The sequence below is a fragment of the Hylobates moloch genome, unplaced genomic scaffold (genome assembly GCF_009828535.3).
Source record: "Hylobates moloch isolate HMO894 unplaced genomic scaffold, HMol_V3 SCAFFOLD_14, whole genome shotgun sequence".
NCBI lineage: Eukaryota > Metazoa > Chordata > Mammalia > Primates > Hylobatidae > Hylobates > Hylobates moloch.
This window is the reverse complement of record NW_026652289.1, coordinates 96,439,619-96,460,057: the sequence shown is the minus strand read 5'-3', so window position 1 is coordinate 96,460,057 and position 20,439 is coordinate 96,439,619. Positions and strand designations below refer to the sequence as shown.

The 20,439-nt window shown below is 46.5% G+C and overlaps 1 protein-coding gene across 9 annotated transcripts in view; it reads left to right on the top strand.

Moving 5' to 3' along the window:
- Positions 1 to 20,439, top strand: part of MYO5C (myosin VC) — a 106,503-nt gene that overhangs the window by 5,554 nt on the left and 80,510 nt on the right. For 8 of the 9 annotated variants that reach the window (XR_009209640.1, XM_032174177.2, XM_032174179.2 and 5 more), the window contains exons 1-6: positions 9,071 to 9,406; positions 11,083 to 11,248; positions 11,740 to 11,884; positions 15,018 to 15,174; positions 18,005 to 18,148; positions 18,971 to 19,052. Coding sequence is in view for 8 of the 9 variants with exons in the window: in XM_032174177.2 (XP_032030068.1) it covers positions 9,164 to 9,406; positions 11,083 to 11,248; positions 11,740 to 11,884; positions 15,018 to 15,174; positions 18,005 to 18,148; positions 18,971 to 19,052 (937 nt within the window). In the remaining variant the exon portion in view is untranslated. Of the gene's footprint in view, positions 1 to 7,854; positions 7,966 to 9,070; positions 9,407 to 11,082; positions 11,249 to 11,739; positions 11,885 to 15,017; positions 15,175 to 18,004; positions 18,149 to 18,970; positions 19,053 to 20,439 lie in introns of those variants that run through there. The other variant, XM_032174180.2, reaches the window with a different exon arrangement.

Genomic DNA, 20,439 nt, shown 5'->3' with positions numbered 1-20,439 from the left:
TCAAAAAAAAAAAAAAAAAAAAAAAAAAAACATAAAATATGCAAACAAAGGAAAAAGACCACATATATCACTGCCTAAAGATTGGACGGTCTTTCTTTCTAGTAGCTGCAGAGAAGTCAACAAGGATGAAGGCTGGGGATGGGTTGTTAGGTTTGGCCGCTAGGTGTGGTCCCTGGCGTCATTTCTGTTTGGGTAGAACTGTGAAGGGGAAAGGGAAACTGACATGACCCGCTAAAGGGAGGAAACCAGCAGAGGACTGCAATTTGAAGACGTAAGAAAGGCACCAGGTGTGGGTTAACCTCGGAAAGGAGTGAGGGCCTGAGGCCACAGTGGCAGGAGTTGAAGGCACAGAGATACTGACAGAGAGGGAAGAAAGCCCAGAGAGCTTGACAGCTGCTGAGCAGGAAAGGGGGGTAGGACAGAGGGCTTGAGGAGAGTGACAGTGCCGCCAACCATTTCTCTGACAGCATCATTCCAGACCCTCAGCATCCAGGCCACCTTCCTCTGTGTGAGTTTTCACACCTTGATGCCCATTTTAGTGGCACTATTCTCTAGCCTTGATCTGCTCAGCCATGAGTACGGTGCAACTTCTTGTGAGCATCCCTCAGTGCATCCTGGCATTATGTTAGTGCTTTAAGCAGAGCTGGTACGTGCTCTGCCCCTGGTGGGTCAAATCAAGTCCTGGTCCTGCCCCTTACTAACTGGATGACACCGGGCAAGTTACTTAACCTGAGTTTCCACACCAGTATAATGGACTGAATCGTGCTTACCAGCTGAGGAGGTCACTATGAGGATTAATGCGTGTAAAATCCTTAGCACAACACCTGACACATAATGCTTAATAAAGGTTACTCGAATACTGATGCTATTATAAGATGGTTGATTTTTTTTTACCTAAATACAGACTTTACATTTATCGCTATAAAATTTTCCGTTTTATTTGGTGCCCAATGTTTCTGTAGCTTGTAAAAACCTTTTGAATCTTGATCATCTTTAGCTAATCAATCAGCTTATTTGATACATGTGTTTTGATTTTTCTTTTTTTTTTTTTTTTTTGAGACGGAGTCTCTGTCACCCAGGCTGGAGTGCAGTGGCACGATCTCGGCTCACTGCGAGCTCTGCCTCCCGGGTTCACACCATTCTCCTGCCTCAGTCTCTCCGAGTAGCTGGGACTACAGGCGCCCGCCACCACGCCCGGCTAATTTTTTGTATTTTTAGTAGAGACGGGGTTTCACCGTGGTCTCGATCTCCTGACCTCAGGATCCGCCCACCTCGGCCTCCCAAAGTGCTGGGATTATAAGCGTGAGCCACCGTGCCCGGCCTATGTGTTTTGTTTTTTCATCTACGATACTGGTGAAAGTGTTGAATGAAAGGGGAGGTGATAGAGCTCTGTGGCATGCCTCTGGAGACCTTTTTTTTTTTTCTAAAGGTTGCTCTTGCTCATTAATTAGAACTCAGGTTATGACTGTTTAGTGACAGATTCACTGTAGTCATTCCACCATCTGTTTCTTTCACTTGTGCAGGAGGAACTCACAGATATCTTCAAAGTTCTGCTGAAACTCAGATGTGCAAGGTCAAAAGAAGTGTCTTGACTAGCAGTCCAGGGCCGCTGTCTAAAATGAGGTCAAAGTTCAGTGTAATGATTTTTTTTTTTTTAATTTGGCTAATTCTTTTTTTTTTTTTTTTTTTTTTGAGACGGAGTCTTGCTCTGTCACCCAGGCTGGAGTGCAGTGGCGCAATCTCGGCTCACTGCAAGCTCCGTCTCCCGGGCTCACGCCATTCTCCTGCCTCAGCCTCTCCGAGTAGCTGGGACTACAGGCGCCCGCCACCACGCCCGGCTAATTTTTTTTTGTATTTTTAGTAGAGACGGGGTTTCACCGTGGTCTCGATCTCCTGACCTCGTGATCCGCCCGCCTCGGCCTCCCAAAGTGCTGGGATTACAAGCGTGAGCCACCGCGCCCGGCCTAATTTGGCTAATTCTAAATAGTTTTTAGACTTCTATATACCATTAACAACTCTGGAAAATTAAATGTATCCATTGTATTATGTATGGGTAGTTCAAAGAGAAAAAAAAGGGATGAAAAGACTGAAACACTAAGTTTAGTCTTTAATTGGTGCAACTGAACCACTGGGAATTTGAATTTTTGTTCGAAAGTTGTTTATGGAGTGCTAGTTATGGGAAGTCTTTGCACTGGATTCCAAGCACAAAGACTAGCCTCTTAAAGTTCAAATGCCAGTGGGGGAGATGGGAGGCAGCTCAGATACCTGGGGGAGGGGCAGAGAGCGCTCAAGGGGAAGCATCCACCTCTGCTAGATGGCAAGTGGCAAGGAGAGTGCCAAGATGAGGAGTGTCTCCAGCTACTCCAGACTGTTCAGAGCTGTTTGCTCTTGGATGGGGAGAGGATGGGTGGGGCTAGGGTGGAAGGAACAGAAGTACACAGCAGAAAGCCAAAGAAGGCCTGCCATGTTCCAGAAAGTGCTAGTGGTTTTGGGTGGCCACAGGCAGAGGGTGGATTGAAAAGAGGGTGAGGCCTGAGTAGGAAAATCAGCCAGAATGCTGGTTGCCCAGGCCTGGCTCTTCCTCAAAACCCATGGGGCTTGATTTTCAAAGCTTTTCTCTTGCCGGGCCCCACCCACAGGAATTCCAATCAAGTACGGATGAGAGAGTCTGTCTGCTCCAAGAAACCTGGTGCTCAGCCTGGCTGAGGAAGCCTCTGGGGGCTGCTGCACCAGTCAAGAGAAGATTGGTGGGGGTAGGGTTGGGGGCTGACTTATGGCCATGGCAAGGGGGCTGGTGGGCAGGGGTGGACAGGAGACAGCTTTTAAAAGGCAGTCTTTTCCAGCACCTGGTGACCGTTGGGCTGTTGGGGTGGAGACACAGGGGGGCGCCCAGCACTGTCCCAGGCTTCTGACATGAGGGGCAAGAGAGCTAGGAAGGAGGAGCGTCGGCATCACTGGAGTTTGGAATTTATGAGTCTACGAGGACATTTAGGGGCTGACATCTTGGAGGCAATTGGAAATGTGGTGTAGAGCTCAAGTGCACGATCTGGGTGGGAGGTCTCAGATGCACAGGTGCCAGGCAGTTGCAGAAGCTGTGGAATTGGGTGGAACTCTCCAGAAACAGCCTATCGTGAGAAGAGGCTGGGAAGGACCTTGGGAGACATAGACATGGAGGGGAGTGAGAGGGGCAGGGGAGCCAGGGGAGGGGCCCATGAGGAGTGAGTGCCTAAGAGGAGGAGGAAGAGAGGGGCATGGTGTGACAATCTGGCCTGGCTGACCTGGAGTGTGGACACTCCCAGTCCAGAGAGCGGTTCTAGGAGGGAAACTCATGTCGTCCCATCTTGTCCCATCTTCCATGTAAGTCTTCAAGTCATTTCTGTGGCTGATGCCAGAAGATCCCTCAGAAAAGCAGGTGGCGTGAGAAGATGCTGTTTTCATCTCACCTGTGTGCCTGGGGGTGGGGGTGGCTGGCGTGGTCTTGAGCTCATAACGTTCAGTGGTCCGGAGCCTCTGCCTCAGCTTGGCGCCTTGGCATGGGAGGGCACTCGGGGAAGTTGGGAGGTGGCCCTCTCTTTCTTGGCTCTGCTGAAGGGCTTGGCAAGCCGTTCCATCCCAGTCCACAGACTCCTGCCTCATGGGAAGGCCCCATATTCTGAAGGTCAGTTGACAGCTGGTTACGTTGTTTGCATGGACTGCGGACTGCATCTGTTTGGATGAATGCTGTAAAGTTAGCTCTTCCTCCAGTTTGAAGCATTGCTTTGTGGGTAGAGGAATGTGAGGGAGGAGGGGACAGGAATGAATGGGTGAAACTTACCCAGAGCTGAGTAAACTCACCGTGTTTACTTACCAGGCTGGGTTTCAGCTGCAGGGCACTCAATGCCCGCAGAGGCACCAGGATCGCAGGGTGTGGGCGGCCTGGGGTACTGGGCTGAGTCGTCACTGGTCTTCAGAAGAGAAGCCGCTAGTGGTTACGTATGTCCTAATACTGCCTGCCATTTAATACCACTTTTAGCTGAAACCAATCCTAAATTATAGTTAGGAGGGCACGTGGACTCTCAAGTAGATGGTTGCAGTTCAGAGTTCAGGATTACTTTCAGGGCCAGATTCGCTTAATTAACACGGAGTTCAAACTAGGAGTCACAGGCCCTAGCTCTGCTGGAGTCCTGGTCCTTTGAGACTCTGTGTGCTGTTTGGTGAGTTATTGCTCTCTCTGGGCTTCAGTTAGGGGCTCTGTCAAACAAAAGGATTGATTGGCCTAGTGACTTTGACATTACTTCTCAGAGCCCAGGCTTCCTTGGAAGGCCCCCAGGGCTCTCAGCTCCGGCTCCCATCAGAACACCTCCACTTTCGCCTGCTTCGCTTAGCCAGCTGTCACAACTTAATTTTTTTTTTTTTGAGACGGAGTTTCACGCTTGTCACCCAGGCTGGAGTGCAATGGCAAGATCTTGGCTCACAGAAGCCTCTGCCTCTCGGGTTCAAGCGATGCTCCTGCCTCAGCCTCCCTAGTAGTTGGGGTTAGAGGCATGCGCCACCATGCCCAGCTAATTTTGTATTTTTGGTAGAGACGGGGTTTCTCCATGTTCGTCAGGCTATTCTCGATCTCCCAATCTCAGGTGATCCACCCGCCTCGGCCTCCCAAAGTGCTGGCATTACAGACGTGAGCCACCGCGCCTGGCCAGAACTTCCTTTTGAAGTAGGCTTTCTGCAGCTCTAAAAAGGAGTTTGACAAACAACTTGGAGTAGATAATCAGTTCTGAGACTCTGTAGTGGCCAATTCTTGATAAATTTGGTAATTCATGTACAGTTCTTTTGGGGGGCATATATTTTGATATTTGCCTTTAAAGATTAACATTCATTGTTCTGATTGTGAAAGTAATAGATACATGTTGTAGAAAATACATCCAACTCTCAGGTGTCTCTTATGAGGACCCCACTCCTAATCCATTTTAATGAAGTGAGCTTCATGAGTTTAGTAATAAATATTTTCAATAGCAGACCTGGGGTAGGAGCTGTGTAGCCCGTTGCAACAAGGATGGGTGTGGGTGTGTGTGCCTGAGACAGGCGTGTCTGTGTGTTTCTTTATGAGGCCTCTATCCTCCTATCTGCACAGGAGTGTGTGTCACTGCCTGCCGGGTCATTCTTCCGTTCTTGCTCTCTCAAAACTTACACATCCATGTCACGTTTCGGCAAGCTCCTGCTTTTTGCTAGCTGTTAAGGATTAAAGCAACTCAAATGATTTAGGGGTAGTCATGATTGATATCCATCCAGTGACTTTTTTGTTTTACTGATTAAGGCGATTTATATTAACTAATAGATAGGTTCCTCATCCAACATTGTCCTAGTCTAGTACTTGTACTGTGAACTTTGTTTGTTTGTTTTTTTCTTTTGAGACAGAGTTTCACTGTTGTCTCCCAGGCTGGAGTGCAGTGGTGCGATCTCGGCTCACTGCAACCTCTACCTCCTGGGTTCAAGCGATTCTCCTGCCTCAGCTTCCTGAGTAGTTGGGATTACAGGCGTGCACCACCATGCCCAGCTAATTTTTGTGTTTTTAGTAGAGACGGAGTTTCACCATGTTGGCCAAGCTGGTCTCCAACTCCTGACCTCAGGTGATCCACCCACCTCGGTCTCCCAAAGTGCTGGGATTACAGGTGTGAGCCACCATGCCCAGCCTGTTTTATTCTTATTCTTTATTTCCTCCAGCATTTTTATATGAACATCTTAAGCATAATGCAATGTTGAAAGAACTTTACAGGTCAGGCACGATGGCTTATACCTGTAATCTTAGCACTTTGGGAGGCTAAAACAGGAGGATCACTTGAACCCAGGAGTTCAAGGCTCCAGTGAGCTGTGATCATGTCACCGCACTCCAGCCTGGGCCACAAAACTAGATTCTGTCTCTTAAAAAAAAAAAGAAAAAGAATTTTATAGTGAACACCTGTTTTACCACCTGGATTCTGGTGTGGACATTCTACCATATTCATTGTATCCCATGTCTATCTATCTTTCTGTCCTTCTATCTGACCTTCAATTCATCTCACTTTTTTGAACCATCTTTGAGTAAGCCATATATCAATACACCTTCTAAATATTTTAGTATACATATTAACTAGAGTTCCATATTCGTTTAATTTTTTGTGTAAAATTTACAGACAATGAAATGCACAAATCTTAAGTCTGCATTGTCTGAGGTTTGAAAAGTGCTTAGTCCCTATGTAACCCAAGCCCCATCAAGATACAGAATGTTACCATCACTCCCAGAAGATCCCCTCATACACCTTCGGAGTCACTCCCTGGCCCCACCCACCCTCAGAGGCAACTACTGCTGTGAATTTTTTCCCAGCATGCATTAGTTTTAGCTATTCCAGAACTTGATTTGAAGGGACTCACATAGGAGGTACTCATTTGTGTAAGGCTTCTTTAACTCAGCATGCTTTGGTGACTCACCCATGCTTTTGCTTACATCAGTAGTTCATTCTTTTTTATGGGTAGGTTGTATTTCATTGTATGGGTATTCTGCAGGTGTTTTTTTTTTTTTTAATTCTCATTAATGGGCATTTAGTCTGTTTCCAATTTTTGGCCACTATAAATAAAGTTACTATGTCCCATATCACAGAATTTATGTACCATTCTTTGATGGGGGGGGGCTTATATTTTGATATTTGCCTTTAAAGACTAATATTTATTGTTCTGATTATAAAAGTAATAGATGCCTATTGTAGAAAAAATACATCAAACTCTCAGGTGTCTCTTATAAGGACACTAATTTTTAAATCCTGCCAGGCATGGTGGCTCATGCCTGTAATCCCAGCACTTTGGAAGGCTGAGGCAGGTAGATCGCCTGAAGTCAGGAGTTTGAGACCAGCCTGACCAACATGGTGAGACCCTGACTCTACTAAAAATACAAAATTAGCCAGGCATGGTGGCGGGTGCCTGTAATCCCAGCTACTCGGGAGGCTGAGGCAGGAGAATCACTTGAACCCGGGAGGCGGAGGTTGCAGTGAGCCAAGATCGTGCCATTGCACTACAGCCTGGGCAACAAGAATGAAAATCCATCTCAAAAAAAAAAAAAATCCTTTTGGGTCGGTGCCTTACCCTCATGACCTCACTGAACCTTAAATACCTTCTGAAGACCCTGTCTCAGATGTAGTCAACTGGGGGTTAGGGCTTCAACATATGAATTTGGGGGACACACAGTTCAGCCCACAGCAACATGGTTCTACCTAAAGACTTGTACATCGGCACTGAGCCACGTGTGCCATTTCCTGCTGGGAATTGAGCAGGGTGGCTGTGTCTGGACTTCTGCGTTTCCCACTGTGGGAATCCTTGGCAGCCCACCGGTGTGATAAGATTATGATGACATAGCTGTAACAATACTTTCGTAGCATTTTACAAAGTTCTTTCAAGTACGAAGTCTAATTTAACCTCCCAGGGAGCTGGTGAAATAGGTATTGTTGTGCCAATTTTATGGATGAGAAAAATGAGGCACTAGAAGTTGTGTCTGGCCCAGAGTTCCATAGTCAAATCAGTGGTGAAAGAAATCCCTCTCCTCTAACCTTGTAGACAGCCGTGAGATGTTTCCATTAAGGGACCGCGAATTTCTTTCCCACGTACAGGCTTTCAGCGTTCAAGGTTTATCTAGGAGGCTTTGGGAGTTCTGTCGCCTATGAACTGAGGCAGCCAGGCCTGGTGCATCACAGATGCACGAAAGATCACCTCATAAGCAAAATTAGGTAGACGTATTCCTCATGAAGGAGCTGACCTAGTGGACAGAAAGAAACCTTCCTGTGTCTAACCATGCATTGATCCATGCTTTCGGAAGTCCTGAAATTCAGCTTTTCTCATCCTGTTGGTCAGTACAACAGGGTCTGGATTCCCGATCCTGAAGAAGTTTGGAAGTCTGCTGAAATAGCCAAGGACTACAGAGTTGGTGACAAGGTCCTGCGACTCCTGCTGGAGGATGGAACGGTGAGGGTCCTTGCTGTTCACAGCTACGTCGATGTGTAAAGCGGTAGCTGGGGTGTGTGTGAGGATGGGAGCACGTGGACCCTGTGGGAGGCACCCAGGGGAGGGCGCACGACTGGGCACCAGCACCATCCCCAAACGGCCCCCTGGTGCCAGGACTCACTGATGTGTCTGTACTCCTTCCCTCCCGCCCCTGTGCTGCCCTGCATCCACTGGGCCTCTCTCTGTAATGAGGGCCCAGCTGCAGGAGCCAGGTCTGTGCCACGCCCCTGCATTTCCAGGCACCCAGCATTACTGGGAGAATGCTGAAAAGTGATTCGCCATTTTGGCTTCCTGAGTCTTAGCCCAGAGATTGGGCAAAGATGAAAAACTTGGTGAGAAGTCGTTTGAGCCCAAGGCATACACTGGTAGAGAAAAACATCAAGATGAGAAGGGGAGGAAGATGAGAAGAGGGAGATAGAAAATAGGCAAGGAGAGGGAGGAGTGGGAGGAGACTGGAGGGAGTCGGTCCACAGATGTACAGAAATGTGTAAGGGAGGGAGTGTGGCAGGGACAAGAAGACAAGGACACCCAGCTTTGTGTGACATTATGAGGTGCCTCTGTTGGTGCTGGTGTGGTGAGGGGGAGGTGAGGATGAACTTTAGCAGTTGCTTCTGTGGTGGGATGAGCTAGTGAGGAGCTTCCCTGCAAGGCTGCATGTGCCTTCTGATGACACAGCTTCTGAAGACTTTGCATTTGCTCTAAGTGTCCCTCATGAGTTGTCCTTGCCCACTATTGCTATAGTGACATCCCACTGGATTAGTAGCCTAGGTGACTGGATGGGTTTAGAATCAAGTATCTGGATAGAGAACTGGGCAGGGGATTTGCGTTCCATCTAGAGCCCAGAGGTGGGTCTGGGGAACATCATATGAGGATTAATTGACAAAGCATGTATGTGGGTTCTGCAGACCAGACACAGGACACGCTACTTCTAATCAGACTGTCCTGGATTTGGGAGACATTTCCTGAGATCCTGGGAAGGCAGATGAACATAGTGGTTAAAGACACACCCTCTAGAATCAGATGGTCTGGCGTCAGATCCCGGCATGGCCACTTGTTAAGTCTTTGGCAGCAGGCCCCCAGTTTCCCCATATGTACAAAGGAAATAATGACTGTGCACCGTCCCAGGGTTGCTGAAGTGCGATGAGACAATCCTGTGTGCATGTTTGAAGGCAGGAGCTCTGGGAAGAGGCTCCTGCTCCCCCGGGGCTTCCCTTTCCAGCAGGAGCTCCTCGCAGTTTTTATTGAGTGTCTCCTGTGCACAGTCTGGGCTCCGATTAGGGATCAGATGGCTTTGTCTGGGAAGGAAAATCTCAAGGCAGCAGCTGCAGTGGCAGTTTGCTGCATTGGTAATATCTGCAGGGCTTCAGGTGGCTACATTCCCGGCCTTGACCTGGCTGCAGAGGTGAGTAGGATGGCGGGGAGCCAGACCGCTCTTTAACTCAACCCTTTGTCAGTACTGTAAGAGACAAGGTCTGTGTGCTGTAGGAAAATGTCACCTCTGCCTCCACCTGTCAACGTAATGTTCATTACATTTTCTCCCCTCCCCCAAAGACTGTCTGTCCTTTCTGTCTCCCTGTTGCTTTCACACATAACACACACGGAGGCCAAACGAGAAGTGGGGGTTGTGGATTTACAACAGAAAAACAGAGACAAGGAAAGTCAGTATGTATGAGAAGCATTTTTCCTGATTTTATTTTCAAAAGTGTTTAGGTTGAGAATATTCTGGTCAGGGTTAGGTCACAATACAATTGCATTGGTAACAGGGGAGCAGGAGCTGGCCTGAGGATCCGTGTCCAGTTGTGGATTGCCCTGAGTTGCTCGCTTTATGCAGAACAGACCAACCAGCAAGCAAAACCCCTGCCATGGACAAGGAAGCACTGTGCTAGGGAGAGAGCATCGGCTGCAGAGTGAGGCCCAGATGAACTGTGTGACCTTGGACGACGAACTCCAACTTTCTGAACCTGTCTCGTTGACTTTCTTGGTTGGGGTACTCACGTCCTCCCTGGAAGGCAGTTTTGAGGATTAAATGAAACAATCCATGCTGAGTGCTTGGCATAGGGTCTGCACAGTGGCACTTGCTGAAGGGCAGCTGGGCTACCTTGTGGAGCGGGTCCAGGACCAGAGATCAGAAGGAATCCAGAGATACTGACTGAATACCAGGAAGGTGGCCTAGGAAGGTGGAAGAGAAACAAGCATGCTGGGTGACCTGCTCAAGTCGCCTTAGTTGGGCTTCACTTCCCCCAGTGGTGAAATGGGAGTGTAGGAATTAGAATACTCTGACATTGGAAAGGCCCAGTCGTCTGTGGCACAGATGCCACGGGGCATGCTCGCCTCACCTTCGTTCTGCTAAGGCAGCTGCTTTAGGAATACTAGGTTAAATCTAGCAGAAGAGGAGCAAACCTGGGAAAATTCCTTGGCCCAGGGCTGAGAATGATAGGAATAAACAGCCCTGCTGGGGGAGCTGTGAGCCTTCGGGCATGTGGGCGACTGCAGTCAGGAGACACCTGCACCAGGGGCCTTTCACGGAGAGACCACCACCTGCACGGACTCCTTTAGGTATCTGTCACCACCAAGGGTGTCAACTCTGAGCAGAGACTCAACAACCTTAGAGTTAAAGGGACCTTAGGTCATTGTGTCATTTTAGCTGCAGCATCTTGTTTTCAAATGCAAACTTGCATGGCCTCAATATTTAAACCACATACAGGTAGGGCCCCTGTGGGAGATTCAGGAATGGGGCACCTGGATCTCTGCCCATGTAGCTTCCCCAACACCCCTTATTGAGGCCTCTGTAGCTCTAAGGACCCCTGCTCTAGCTCCTCTTCGCAGATGAGAGAAGTGAGGCCCAGAGAGGGCGAGTGACTTGCCCCAGTGCACAGAGCCGATGCCCTAGTCTCCTGCTCTTACTTTTCGTTATTCCAGGGGTCAGCTGTGAAGATTTTCTTGTAGCTGTACATACATTTGCTTTTTAATGTCAGTGATGACTCTGGTGGAGGGGTGGATAGGACAAAGGACGGTGCTTCGACAGAAACACCAAAAATCTTTTATTTCCAGAGCTTTAATTTTTATCTTTGTCCATAGGAGCTGGATTATTCTGTCAATCCAGAATCTCTGCCTCCACTTCGTAATCCTGACATCCTCGTGGGCGAGAATGACCTCACAGCTCTCAGCTATCTTCACGAGCCCGCGGTGCTCCACAACCTCAGAATCCGCTTTGCAGAATCCAAACTCATTTATACCTACAGTGGTAAGGAGAGCAATTCTAGGAAGTAAGGAATGGCACTGGAATGTAAGCTTGCTGTCTAGAGCCTCCTGGTTATTTTACGTTTATACCGAGCACCCAGAGTTTGTTGTAAAAAGAAGTGTCTAGGTGGGGAGAATCTTCAACAAGAACTAAGACTGGACTACCGATAAAAAGAGATGTAACAAAGCTTGTGTTTGAGTTTCTGATCGGATTTCATACATTTATTACTTATTTTGGGCAATGATACTACTTACATTGTGAATTGCAAAAACCTCTCCATTTGGGAGCATTTCACCTGTCCTGTCAACCAACCATCAGACCAGCCCGAGGGTGTAGGTGACTGGCAGGGAATTAATTCAGTGCATGAAGTGACTTGCCCAAAGTCACACAGAAGGTTTAATAAGCGACAGAGCTGGGGTTTCTTAAAAAAAAAACAAACTGGAGATGCAGGTGGCAGTAAGAATCTTTTAACTGCATCTAACATCTTTCCCCAGGAATCATTTTGGTGGCCATGAATCCTTACAAGCAGTTGCCAATATACGGAGATGCCATCATCCACGCCTACAGCGGGCAGAACATGGGTGATATGGACCCACACATATTTGCTGTGGCAGAAGAGGCATACAAGCAGATGGCCAGGTAGCTTCCTGCCAAGCTGGACTTCCCCTTGCTCTGCCAATGCTCCCTGCATTTGCCAGACCATCACAGTGGAGGGGAGATATCTAGGTTGGGCTCGTTAAAAGAGATAGGCCAGGGGTGGTGCTTTGTCAAGCCGACTACCTGGAATGAATAGCAAATGACTGTTCCATGTACCTGACCCGTCAAGACTGAGTTTCCTGGGTTTTGTTCCTTCAAGGTGGTGAAGTCAGTCCTACCAGTGTGGGAACAGCAGACTGTTTTCTTGCAGTGTGTTTGGTTGGAGGAGTGTTGATTTATTCTCTGCTATGAGACGTTTAAGCTTTTTTTTAACCTATTCAAGGAAATAGGATCTGATGACGGGTTTTAGCTACAGGAGGTTTTAGGTGCAGGAGACTTGGAATTTTATCCTAACTTCACTGCTAGGTGTTTGTAGGGCCCTGTGGAGTTCTCGTTTCACTAGCGCACATGTATAAAAAGCCTCCTGTGAATGAGGCACCGTGCACACATTCCCATATATCATCTGGGATGGCCTCAGAATAGCCCACGATGCGAATGTCTGGGCAGTAAACAGCTTCAGGGAATAACCAGTCCAGGTTAGGCAGCAAGTAAAAGGCAGATCTGGGATTTGTGCTCAGATTTTTAAACTCTGGTTTATTTTTCCCATAACTATCACTTTTGGCTTCAGCCTCTTCATCTGTAAAGTATGCAGAATAAAATCACCACCCTATCTTTGTAGCTGCCTTTACAGTTTGCGAAAGAACTTTCACATACAGTGGTCTCCCTTGAGTCTTACAGCACTCCTGTGAAGCTGACTGACTTCATTGCCCTCATTTCACAGATGGGAAATCTGAGGCACAGGACCTGGACCTGCTGACTCTTTACCTAAATCTTTACCGCATAACCCCAGCCGCAGCCCCTGAGCTCCCTCCGCTTTATGTCTTTGTCTGCGAGCTGGACTCTCAGAGGGCACCCATTCCTGCTTCTGCTGCTTATAATGAGGGGGCAGGTGGTGCTTACATGAGGTAGAACACGTGCTGCTTTCCTGCACGGATGTCTGATGGGCAGTCTGGGACTAGACCGAGCTTCTTCAGAGTCATCAGAGACCCGGTGCCGTGCAGCAGCCTGTCCCTGGGGTGGGGCCATCATCCTCAGGGACAAGCTAGTGCTCACCTCTGTCTTCCGTATTCTAGGTAACAAGGCATATGAGGGGAAGGGTATGGCCCTCTAGGTTAGGGAGACTTTCCGGAAGCCCACAAAGCACTTCTGCTCACAGCTCGTCGGACAGACCTCACTCACGTAGGGAGGCTGGGATGTGCGGTCTTTCAAATGCACAGAGGGGCACTGCCTGGCCACTGGGGCCTAGTCCCTAAGAAGGAAGAGGAGGATGCAAATGCATACTGGGTAGAAAATTAGCAGCTTCTGCTGCACCAAGATTACTTCTAACCCTAAAACCCCTATGGTTCTGAGATTTTTCCCTGGCTCCCTGCAGGTCTCCCAGGTATTGTGGTGATTAGGGTCTGGGTATTGGTGGGATGAGCTCTTTGGCACTGTAGGGCTGTGCTCACTTCAGCCCTAAAGAGCCAGTTTCTCCTTGGAGGTCTATCTGTGTAACTGCCATAACAGAGCGGAGCCTAAAGCAGGCTCGTGTTGGCCTTGTTCGATGCTAGACAGGTATTGTCCCTCAGGGCTGTAGAACAGGGCTGGGATTACTAAAGCCCTGTTCTATGCCCTGAGGTACACTGAGCATGTCATTTCACTTCTCAGAGTCTTCATCTTCTCTCTTTGAAATGAAAATATTGGGCCAGGGCTCAGTACCCAACGTCTGCTCTAGCATTTACATGGGAGGCTGTGGCTCTGTGCCCTGGGTCAAGTCACTCCACCCCTGAGTCACCATTTTACTCTTCTGTGAAAGAGATATCTATGTTGTAGGATTTTCGTGAAGCTTAAATGAGAATCTGTATTCATCCAGCACCTGGCACGTGAGTGGTGCCACATCCACAGAGCCATGTTAGAAGCTTCCATCATCACCGTCTTATGACATGAAAAGTTTAATGCATTTTTTTAAATCTCTAAATTATATAACAGAGCATGTTGGCTTACAGAGCGCATATGTTCCCAAGCATCTTTTGAATAATTGCTCTCAAAATAATGTCCTGGAAATGTTTTTATATTTAAGTGGGATGTGCAGAAAGGAGTTGACATAAGGCCTGAGGCTGCTATCTTTAGAGGCCTGCTTGCAGGCTGGCCCATGGCTAGCTTCTGATTTCATGACGGTTCCTGACATGACTTGATTGAAAAAGTGGCTCATTTTACCTAAACTCAAGCTGTTTGTGTAAACAATGTGCTTTATGCTGAATACCTGCTTTCCTTCTGGGAGTCTGGAATATTGGCACGTGCTAGGCAGAAGGTGGGCACTGCATCTCTAATGAGCTTCCCTGGCAGCCAGCATTTCACATGTGCCGTCAAATTCCTTGCTGGAAGAATTGAGTGTGTCCTGTGTGACCCGACTGGGAGAGGACATCTGGAAGTTTGCACCCGGGTTCCACTGGACCTCACCCAGTGTGCCTTTTCCCCATGCTGCTTTTGCTCTGTATCCTCTTGCTGCAATCAGTCTTAGCTGTGAGGATGACCATATGCTGAGTCCTGTGAGTCCTCTTACTTGGTCATTGAACCTGGGGTTGATCTTGGGGCCCCTCAACATGGTACTCAATAAATACATGTTGACAGGCAGCATGATGACCTGCACAGGGTCCATCTAGAAAGAGAGTGCTCAGGAGAGGGTGGGGAGGGCAGAGGAGAGATGAAATTCAAGAACAGAGTTTAAAAGCAAAAATCCTGCGCAGAGAGTGGGAAGGATGGGAAGGAGCAGTTTTTTGGTTGAGTGGAAAGGTTGAGTAGGGAAGCAGTAAGGAGGAGGGATTTGAATAAAGGTTGGATGAAAGATGTGAACTTTTAAAATTGTGTGTTCTCCACGATCACATAGAAAAAAAAATCTAGAAGGAAATTGATTATTTAAAAATAGTAGAGTGACAAAACAGTTTCCCTCTTTTCTCTTGTCCACATTTGTCTTAATTAGCACATATCACCTCTTTGATGGGAAGAAACTAATATTTGAAAACTCTATTTGCTTTAGAAACAACAGAAACCAGTCCATAATTGTAAGTGGGGAGTCAGGTGCTGGAAAGACAGTGTCGGCTCGCTATGCCATGAGGTACTTTGCTACCGTCAGCAAATCGGGCAGCAACGCTCACGTGGAGGACAAGGTCCTGGCATCCAATCCCATCACCGAGGTGCGTACCACTGCGGAAGGCAGCCGTGTGTTGGTGATGGAAATGGGGGTTGGTTGATTTGTGTGCTCTCCTGGCTAATTCAAGTTCCCACCCTTTAAAGACTAAAGAAACGAGGGCAGGAAAGACCCAGGAAGCCTATTTGCTGGTGGGATTTGAAGGAGATGGGGGCAGAATTGCTACTTTCAAGGCTCTCTCCTGCCTTACCTGCTGGGCTGGAAATCTACCCTCAGACTCCAGGAGTCCTCTGTTTACATTTACATCCCAGGGGAAACCAAACATCACTGTTACACTGAAATCACTGGTGTTCTCCACCCAGCTGGCATCAGCATTCATGAGCTGATTGTTAAAATATTCAGGAATTTTGCAAGCTGATTGATAAACCTTTGGTAGTTTGACATCGGCCAGGGGAGGAGTATTTATACCTTCTGCCTTGGCAAAGGCCACATGTCAAGACTCTTCCTCCTGCCCTCCCCAAGAGCCAGTTCATCAGCACACTACTGACTGGGACAGAGAGTGGGCAAGGCCACCGTGATAGTGCCCGGGGGAGGTGGTGAGGAGACAGCCCTCAAGGAAGTAGAGGCACCTAAAAGGCACACAGGAGGGTCCTGCAAGCCAACTCCAGCTGCCCCGCAAAATGGGAAGAGGATTGATTTGAATTTATTTGGAAGCAACGCAAAAAATTAAGAACATTAGACTCCTAGACCTCTTCTCCCTGTTTTCTCAAATCAGAATCCTCAATGAATATGTATCAGACAATCTACTCTGTTGAAGCCACTGCTTAGCTAATGTGGGAAGTGATGGAAAAGAATAAGACCCAATCTCCAAGTGTAAGATTCTTCTAACCTAATGTAAGAATATTTTAAAATTAAATAGAAACATATGTGGCGGGGGGTACTAGGAAACACTGCAAAGCTCATAATTCCGAGGCATAGGCTGACTTAGAAACATAAATTACAATCCGAGATACCAACAGAAAAGTTATCAAGGCTGGGCGCGGTGGCTGACATCTATAATCCTGCACTTTGGGAGGCTGAGGTGGGTGGATTGCTTGAGCTCAGAGGTTCCAGACCAGCCTGGGCAACATGATGAAACCCCATCTCTACCAGAAATACAAAAAATTAGCCAGGTATGGTGGCACATGTCTGTAGTCCCAGCTACTCAAGAGGCTGAGGTAGGAAGATTGCTGGAGGTTGCAGTGAGCCAAGGTTGCACCACCGTACTCCAGCCTGGATGACATAGCGGGACCCCGTCTCAAAATGAAAGTTATCAAGAGCCAGTGCCAAGTTAAATGCCCAGTGGATAATTTTGTGTAAATATTTAGGGTTTGTCTCCTCTGCTAGACTGCACACTCCATGAAGGCGGGACTATATCTATTTGGTTTACCTTTGTTTACCGAGGGCATGGCACATAGTAGGTGCTCAGTAAATACATGGTGACAGGCAGCATGATGACCTGGGCAGGGATCCATCTAGAAACAGGGTGCTCAGGAGAGGGTGGGGAGGGGCAGAGGAGAGATGAAATTGAAGAACAGAAGTAGAAAGCAAAAATCCTGCCCAGAGAGTGAGAGGGATGGTAAGGAGCAGTTTTTTGGTTGAGTGGAAAGCTTGAGTAGGGAAGCAGTAAGGAGTAGAGATTGGAATAAAGGTTGGATGAAACATGTGAACTTTTAATTGAGCATCACAGGCATATGGGGCCTGAATGAGTTGAGGCACCTCATATTCTCTCATTTAATCCTCCCTACCCTGTAAGTGTTCTGGTCAGTCTGGGCTGCTATTATAATAATAAATATAATGTACTTTGGTATAATATACTTTAGTGTCATCGACCAGGTGGCTTATAAACAACAGAAATTTATTTCTCGCAGTTCTGGAGGCTGGAAGTCCAAGATCAGGGTGCTAGCAAGGGTCAGGTTCTGGTGAGGCCTCTCCTCTGGATTGCAGACTGCTGTCTTCTCACGGTACCCTTACATGGCAGAAAGAGAGCAAGAGAGGTCCCTGGGATCCCTATTATGTAGGCATTAAAATCCCACTCCCAGGGGCTCTACCCTGGTGACATCATTACTTCCCAAAGGCCCACCTTATGATACCGATACACAGGATTTCAGCATGAGGATTTTGGGAGGACACAAACATTCAGTCCATAACAGTGAGTTGCTTATTATTCTCGTATTACAGATAGAGAAATTAAGACCTGGAAAGATGAATTAACTTTTTTGTTTGTCTGTTTTTGAGACACGGTCTCGCTAAGTTACCTAGGCTGGAGTGCGGTGGTGCAATCATAGCTCACTGCAGCCTCCAACTCCTGGGCTCCAGCAATCCCCCCATCTCAGCTTTCTGAGTAGCTAGGACTACAGGCACACACCACCATGCCTGGCTAATTTTTTTTTTTTTATGTTTTGTAGAGACGGGAGTCTCACTGTGTTGCCTCATCTGGTCTCAAACTCCTGGCCTTAAGTGAATTTCTCCCCTCAGCCTCCTGAAGTGCTGGGATTACAGGCATGAGCTGCTGCACCCAGCCAATGAATTAACTTTTAAGACATTACACAGATAGCAAAGATAGAACCCGGGACCCTGAAACATCAGCACCTGTGCTCTTTCTGGTCCTCCCCAGTGTCTGCCAGTGGGACCAAGGAGAACCTTGAGCAGCAGGCTCGTGTGCTGATTTGTCATGTTCCCTGCCAGCCTGGGGTTGCTTTCTTTCCCCAGACCTCCCTCTGCCAATCAGAGCTTCCCCTAGGGTACAGGATTGCATTTTACTAAAAACTCCTCCAATAATTTTGAGGCAAAAATCTTTTAATGTTGTTATTTCAAAAGAGTCTTATTTTTTTTAGGCCATTGGAAATGCCAAGACCACCCGCAATGACAATAGTAGTCGGTTTGGGAAATACACAGAAATCAGTTTTGATGAACAGAATCAAATTATAGGAGCCAACATGAGAACTTACCTCCTGGAGAAATCCAGAGTTGTCTTTCAAGTAAGTATTAAATTTCCTTTTCCCCAACTTTTTGAGCATGATTTACATTTACATACTTATTATACATACTCAGGCAAGCTACACTGTGCTGTGAGTTGAAGAGTAGGGTTTTCTTATCTTTCATTTGCAGTTTGGATTCTTTTTTCTGTTTATTAAAAATTGATGGATGAATAGGTGTAATATCAGGTGAGTTGTATGACTGCAGGAAAAGGCTAACGACTTTTTAATTTGGGGGGATTTATAAAATCCTTGTAGTTTAAAAAGCAAGTATCTCTTTCTAGAGTACAAAAACTGTTTGAAATAGACAAAGCTGACAGACTGGCTTTCCTATCAGGAAGGGAATGGGATCAGAGCTATTGAGGGGGTTTTAAAAGAAAGGCTTTTTTGCCAGTAAATGGAGAAATTTCTCGTCGTTTTGGCCCAGGGGGAGAGCGACAGTAAGCCTTGTATTGCAGGAAGTTTCTAAAAATTTCACTAGGATGAGTTACGCCATTCCCATTTCATAGGACGTTTTCATTTAATAACACTTTCTCTGGGTTGCTCGTTACTTGGAAGGCCATCTCAGGCCACCCAGTTCTCAGCTGAGAGGAAGGGCCTGCTTGTGAACTAGCCAGATCACGTCCCAGACAGAGAATTATCCATCCAGATTAGACATCTAGGACCCTCTAGTTAAAAACCTGGCATTTTTACTCCAGCCTGGGCGACAGAGCGAGACTCCGTCTCAAAAAAACAAAACAAAACAAAACAAAGAAACAAAAAAAACCTGGCATTTTTGCTTGTAAGGATTTGGTGTAATTTTGAGGACATTTCTTTATCTTACAGTCGGAAAATGAACGAAATTACCACATTTTCTATCAGCTTTGTGCATCTGCACAGCAGTCGGAATTTAAACATCTTAAATTGGGTATGTGATGGATCGTGTATGAAAGGGTCTCTCTTTTATGGGGGGCTTAAATTCTTCTTATAGTAATATATATATTTTAAGTATTTGCCCAAAGATACAAGATTCTTTGGTTTCAAGGACAGAATTGGTGCATCTAATTAATGGGATGGATTAGGGCTGGGGCAATGAGTTTAGAGAGAGGGGGCACTCTTAAGCCTGAGAGTTATTTTTAAAGCTCATTTGGCCTGGCGTGGTGGCTCATGCCTGTAATCCCAGCACTTTGGGAGGCCAAGGAGGGCAGATCACCTGAGGTCAGGAGTTAGAGACCAGCTTGGCCAACGTGGCAAAACCCTGTCTCTACTAAAAATACAAAAATTCGCCGGGTGTGGTGGCATGCATCTGTAGTCCTAGCTACTTGGGAGGCTGAGGCAGAAGAATTGCTTGAACCCGGGAGATGGAGGTTGCAGTGAGCCGAGATCGTGCCATTGCACTCGACCTGGGCAACAGAGCAAGACTCTGTCTCAAAAAAAAAAAAAAAAAAAAAAAGCTCATTGGGTATTTATGGTCCTCCAACCAGAACCACCTGAATAAGACCTCCTGACAGCTGGAACATATGGTGTCACCAAACCTTCCATTTCATTGAACATGACATGTTAACCCACTTTTTAAAACAAACCACCTCTATCATAATTTGACCTCCCTTGATGGCTCAAGGTCATTCACTATTTGTAGTCATAATTAATTATATTCCAGAGATGGCTAAAACATAGGGCTGTTTGTCCTTCAATACAAAAGGCCCCGAGCCCTGTGCTGTCACGGCTCTCCTGCCTTAGCCATTTGTGCTATGCTGGTAGATGAGAATTGTTGGAGATAACTTCTAGTATGTTGGAGTTGAACTCACACTCTCTAATTTTGGAGAAGTTGCCTGTACTCTTAGAATCTAAGTTTCTGCAGATTTCACATGAAGGTAATATCCTTGGCTTTGTCTACCAAACAGAATGTGAATAGCGAACCTGCAGAAGGGCTTTCTGAAAGATCCTCTACTATTTAAACATTAGATGTATGTGTATATATATATATACACACATACATGTGTATACATACATACATAAATACATATATAAATGTGTATATATACATATATACATACATAAATGTGTATATATACATATATAAATGTGTATATATACATATATAAATGTGTATATATACATATATAAATGTGTATATATACATATATAAATGTGTATATGTACATATATACGTACATATATACATACATAAATGTGTATATATACGTATATGCATAGATACATACATAAATGTGTATATATGTATATATACATACATAAATGTGTGTGTGTGTGTGTATATATATATATATATATAGAGAGAGAGAGAGAGAGAG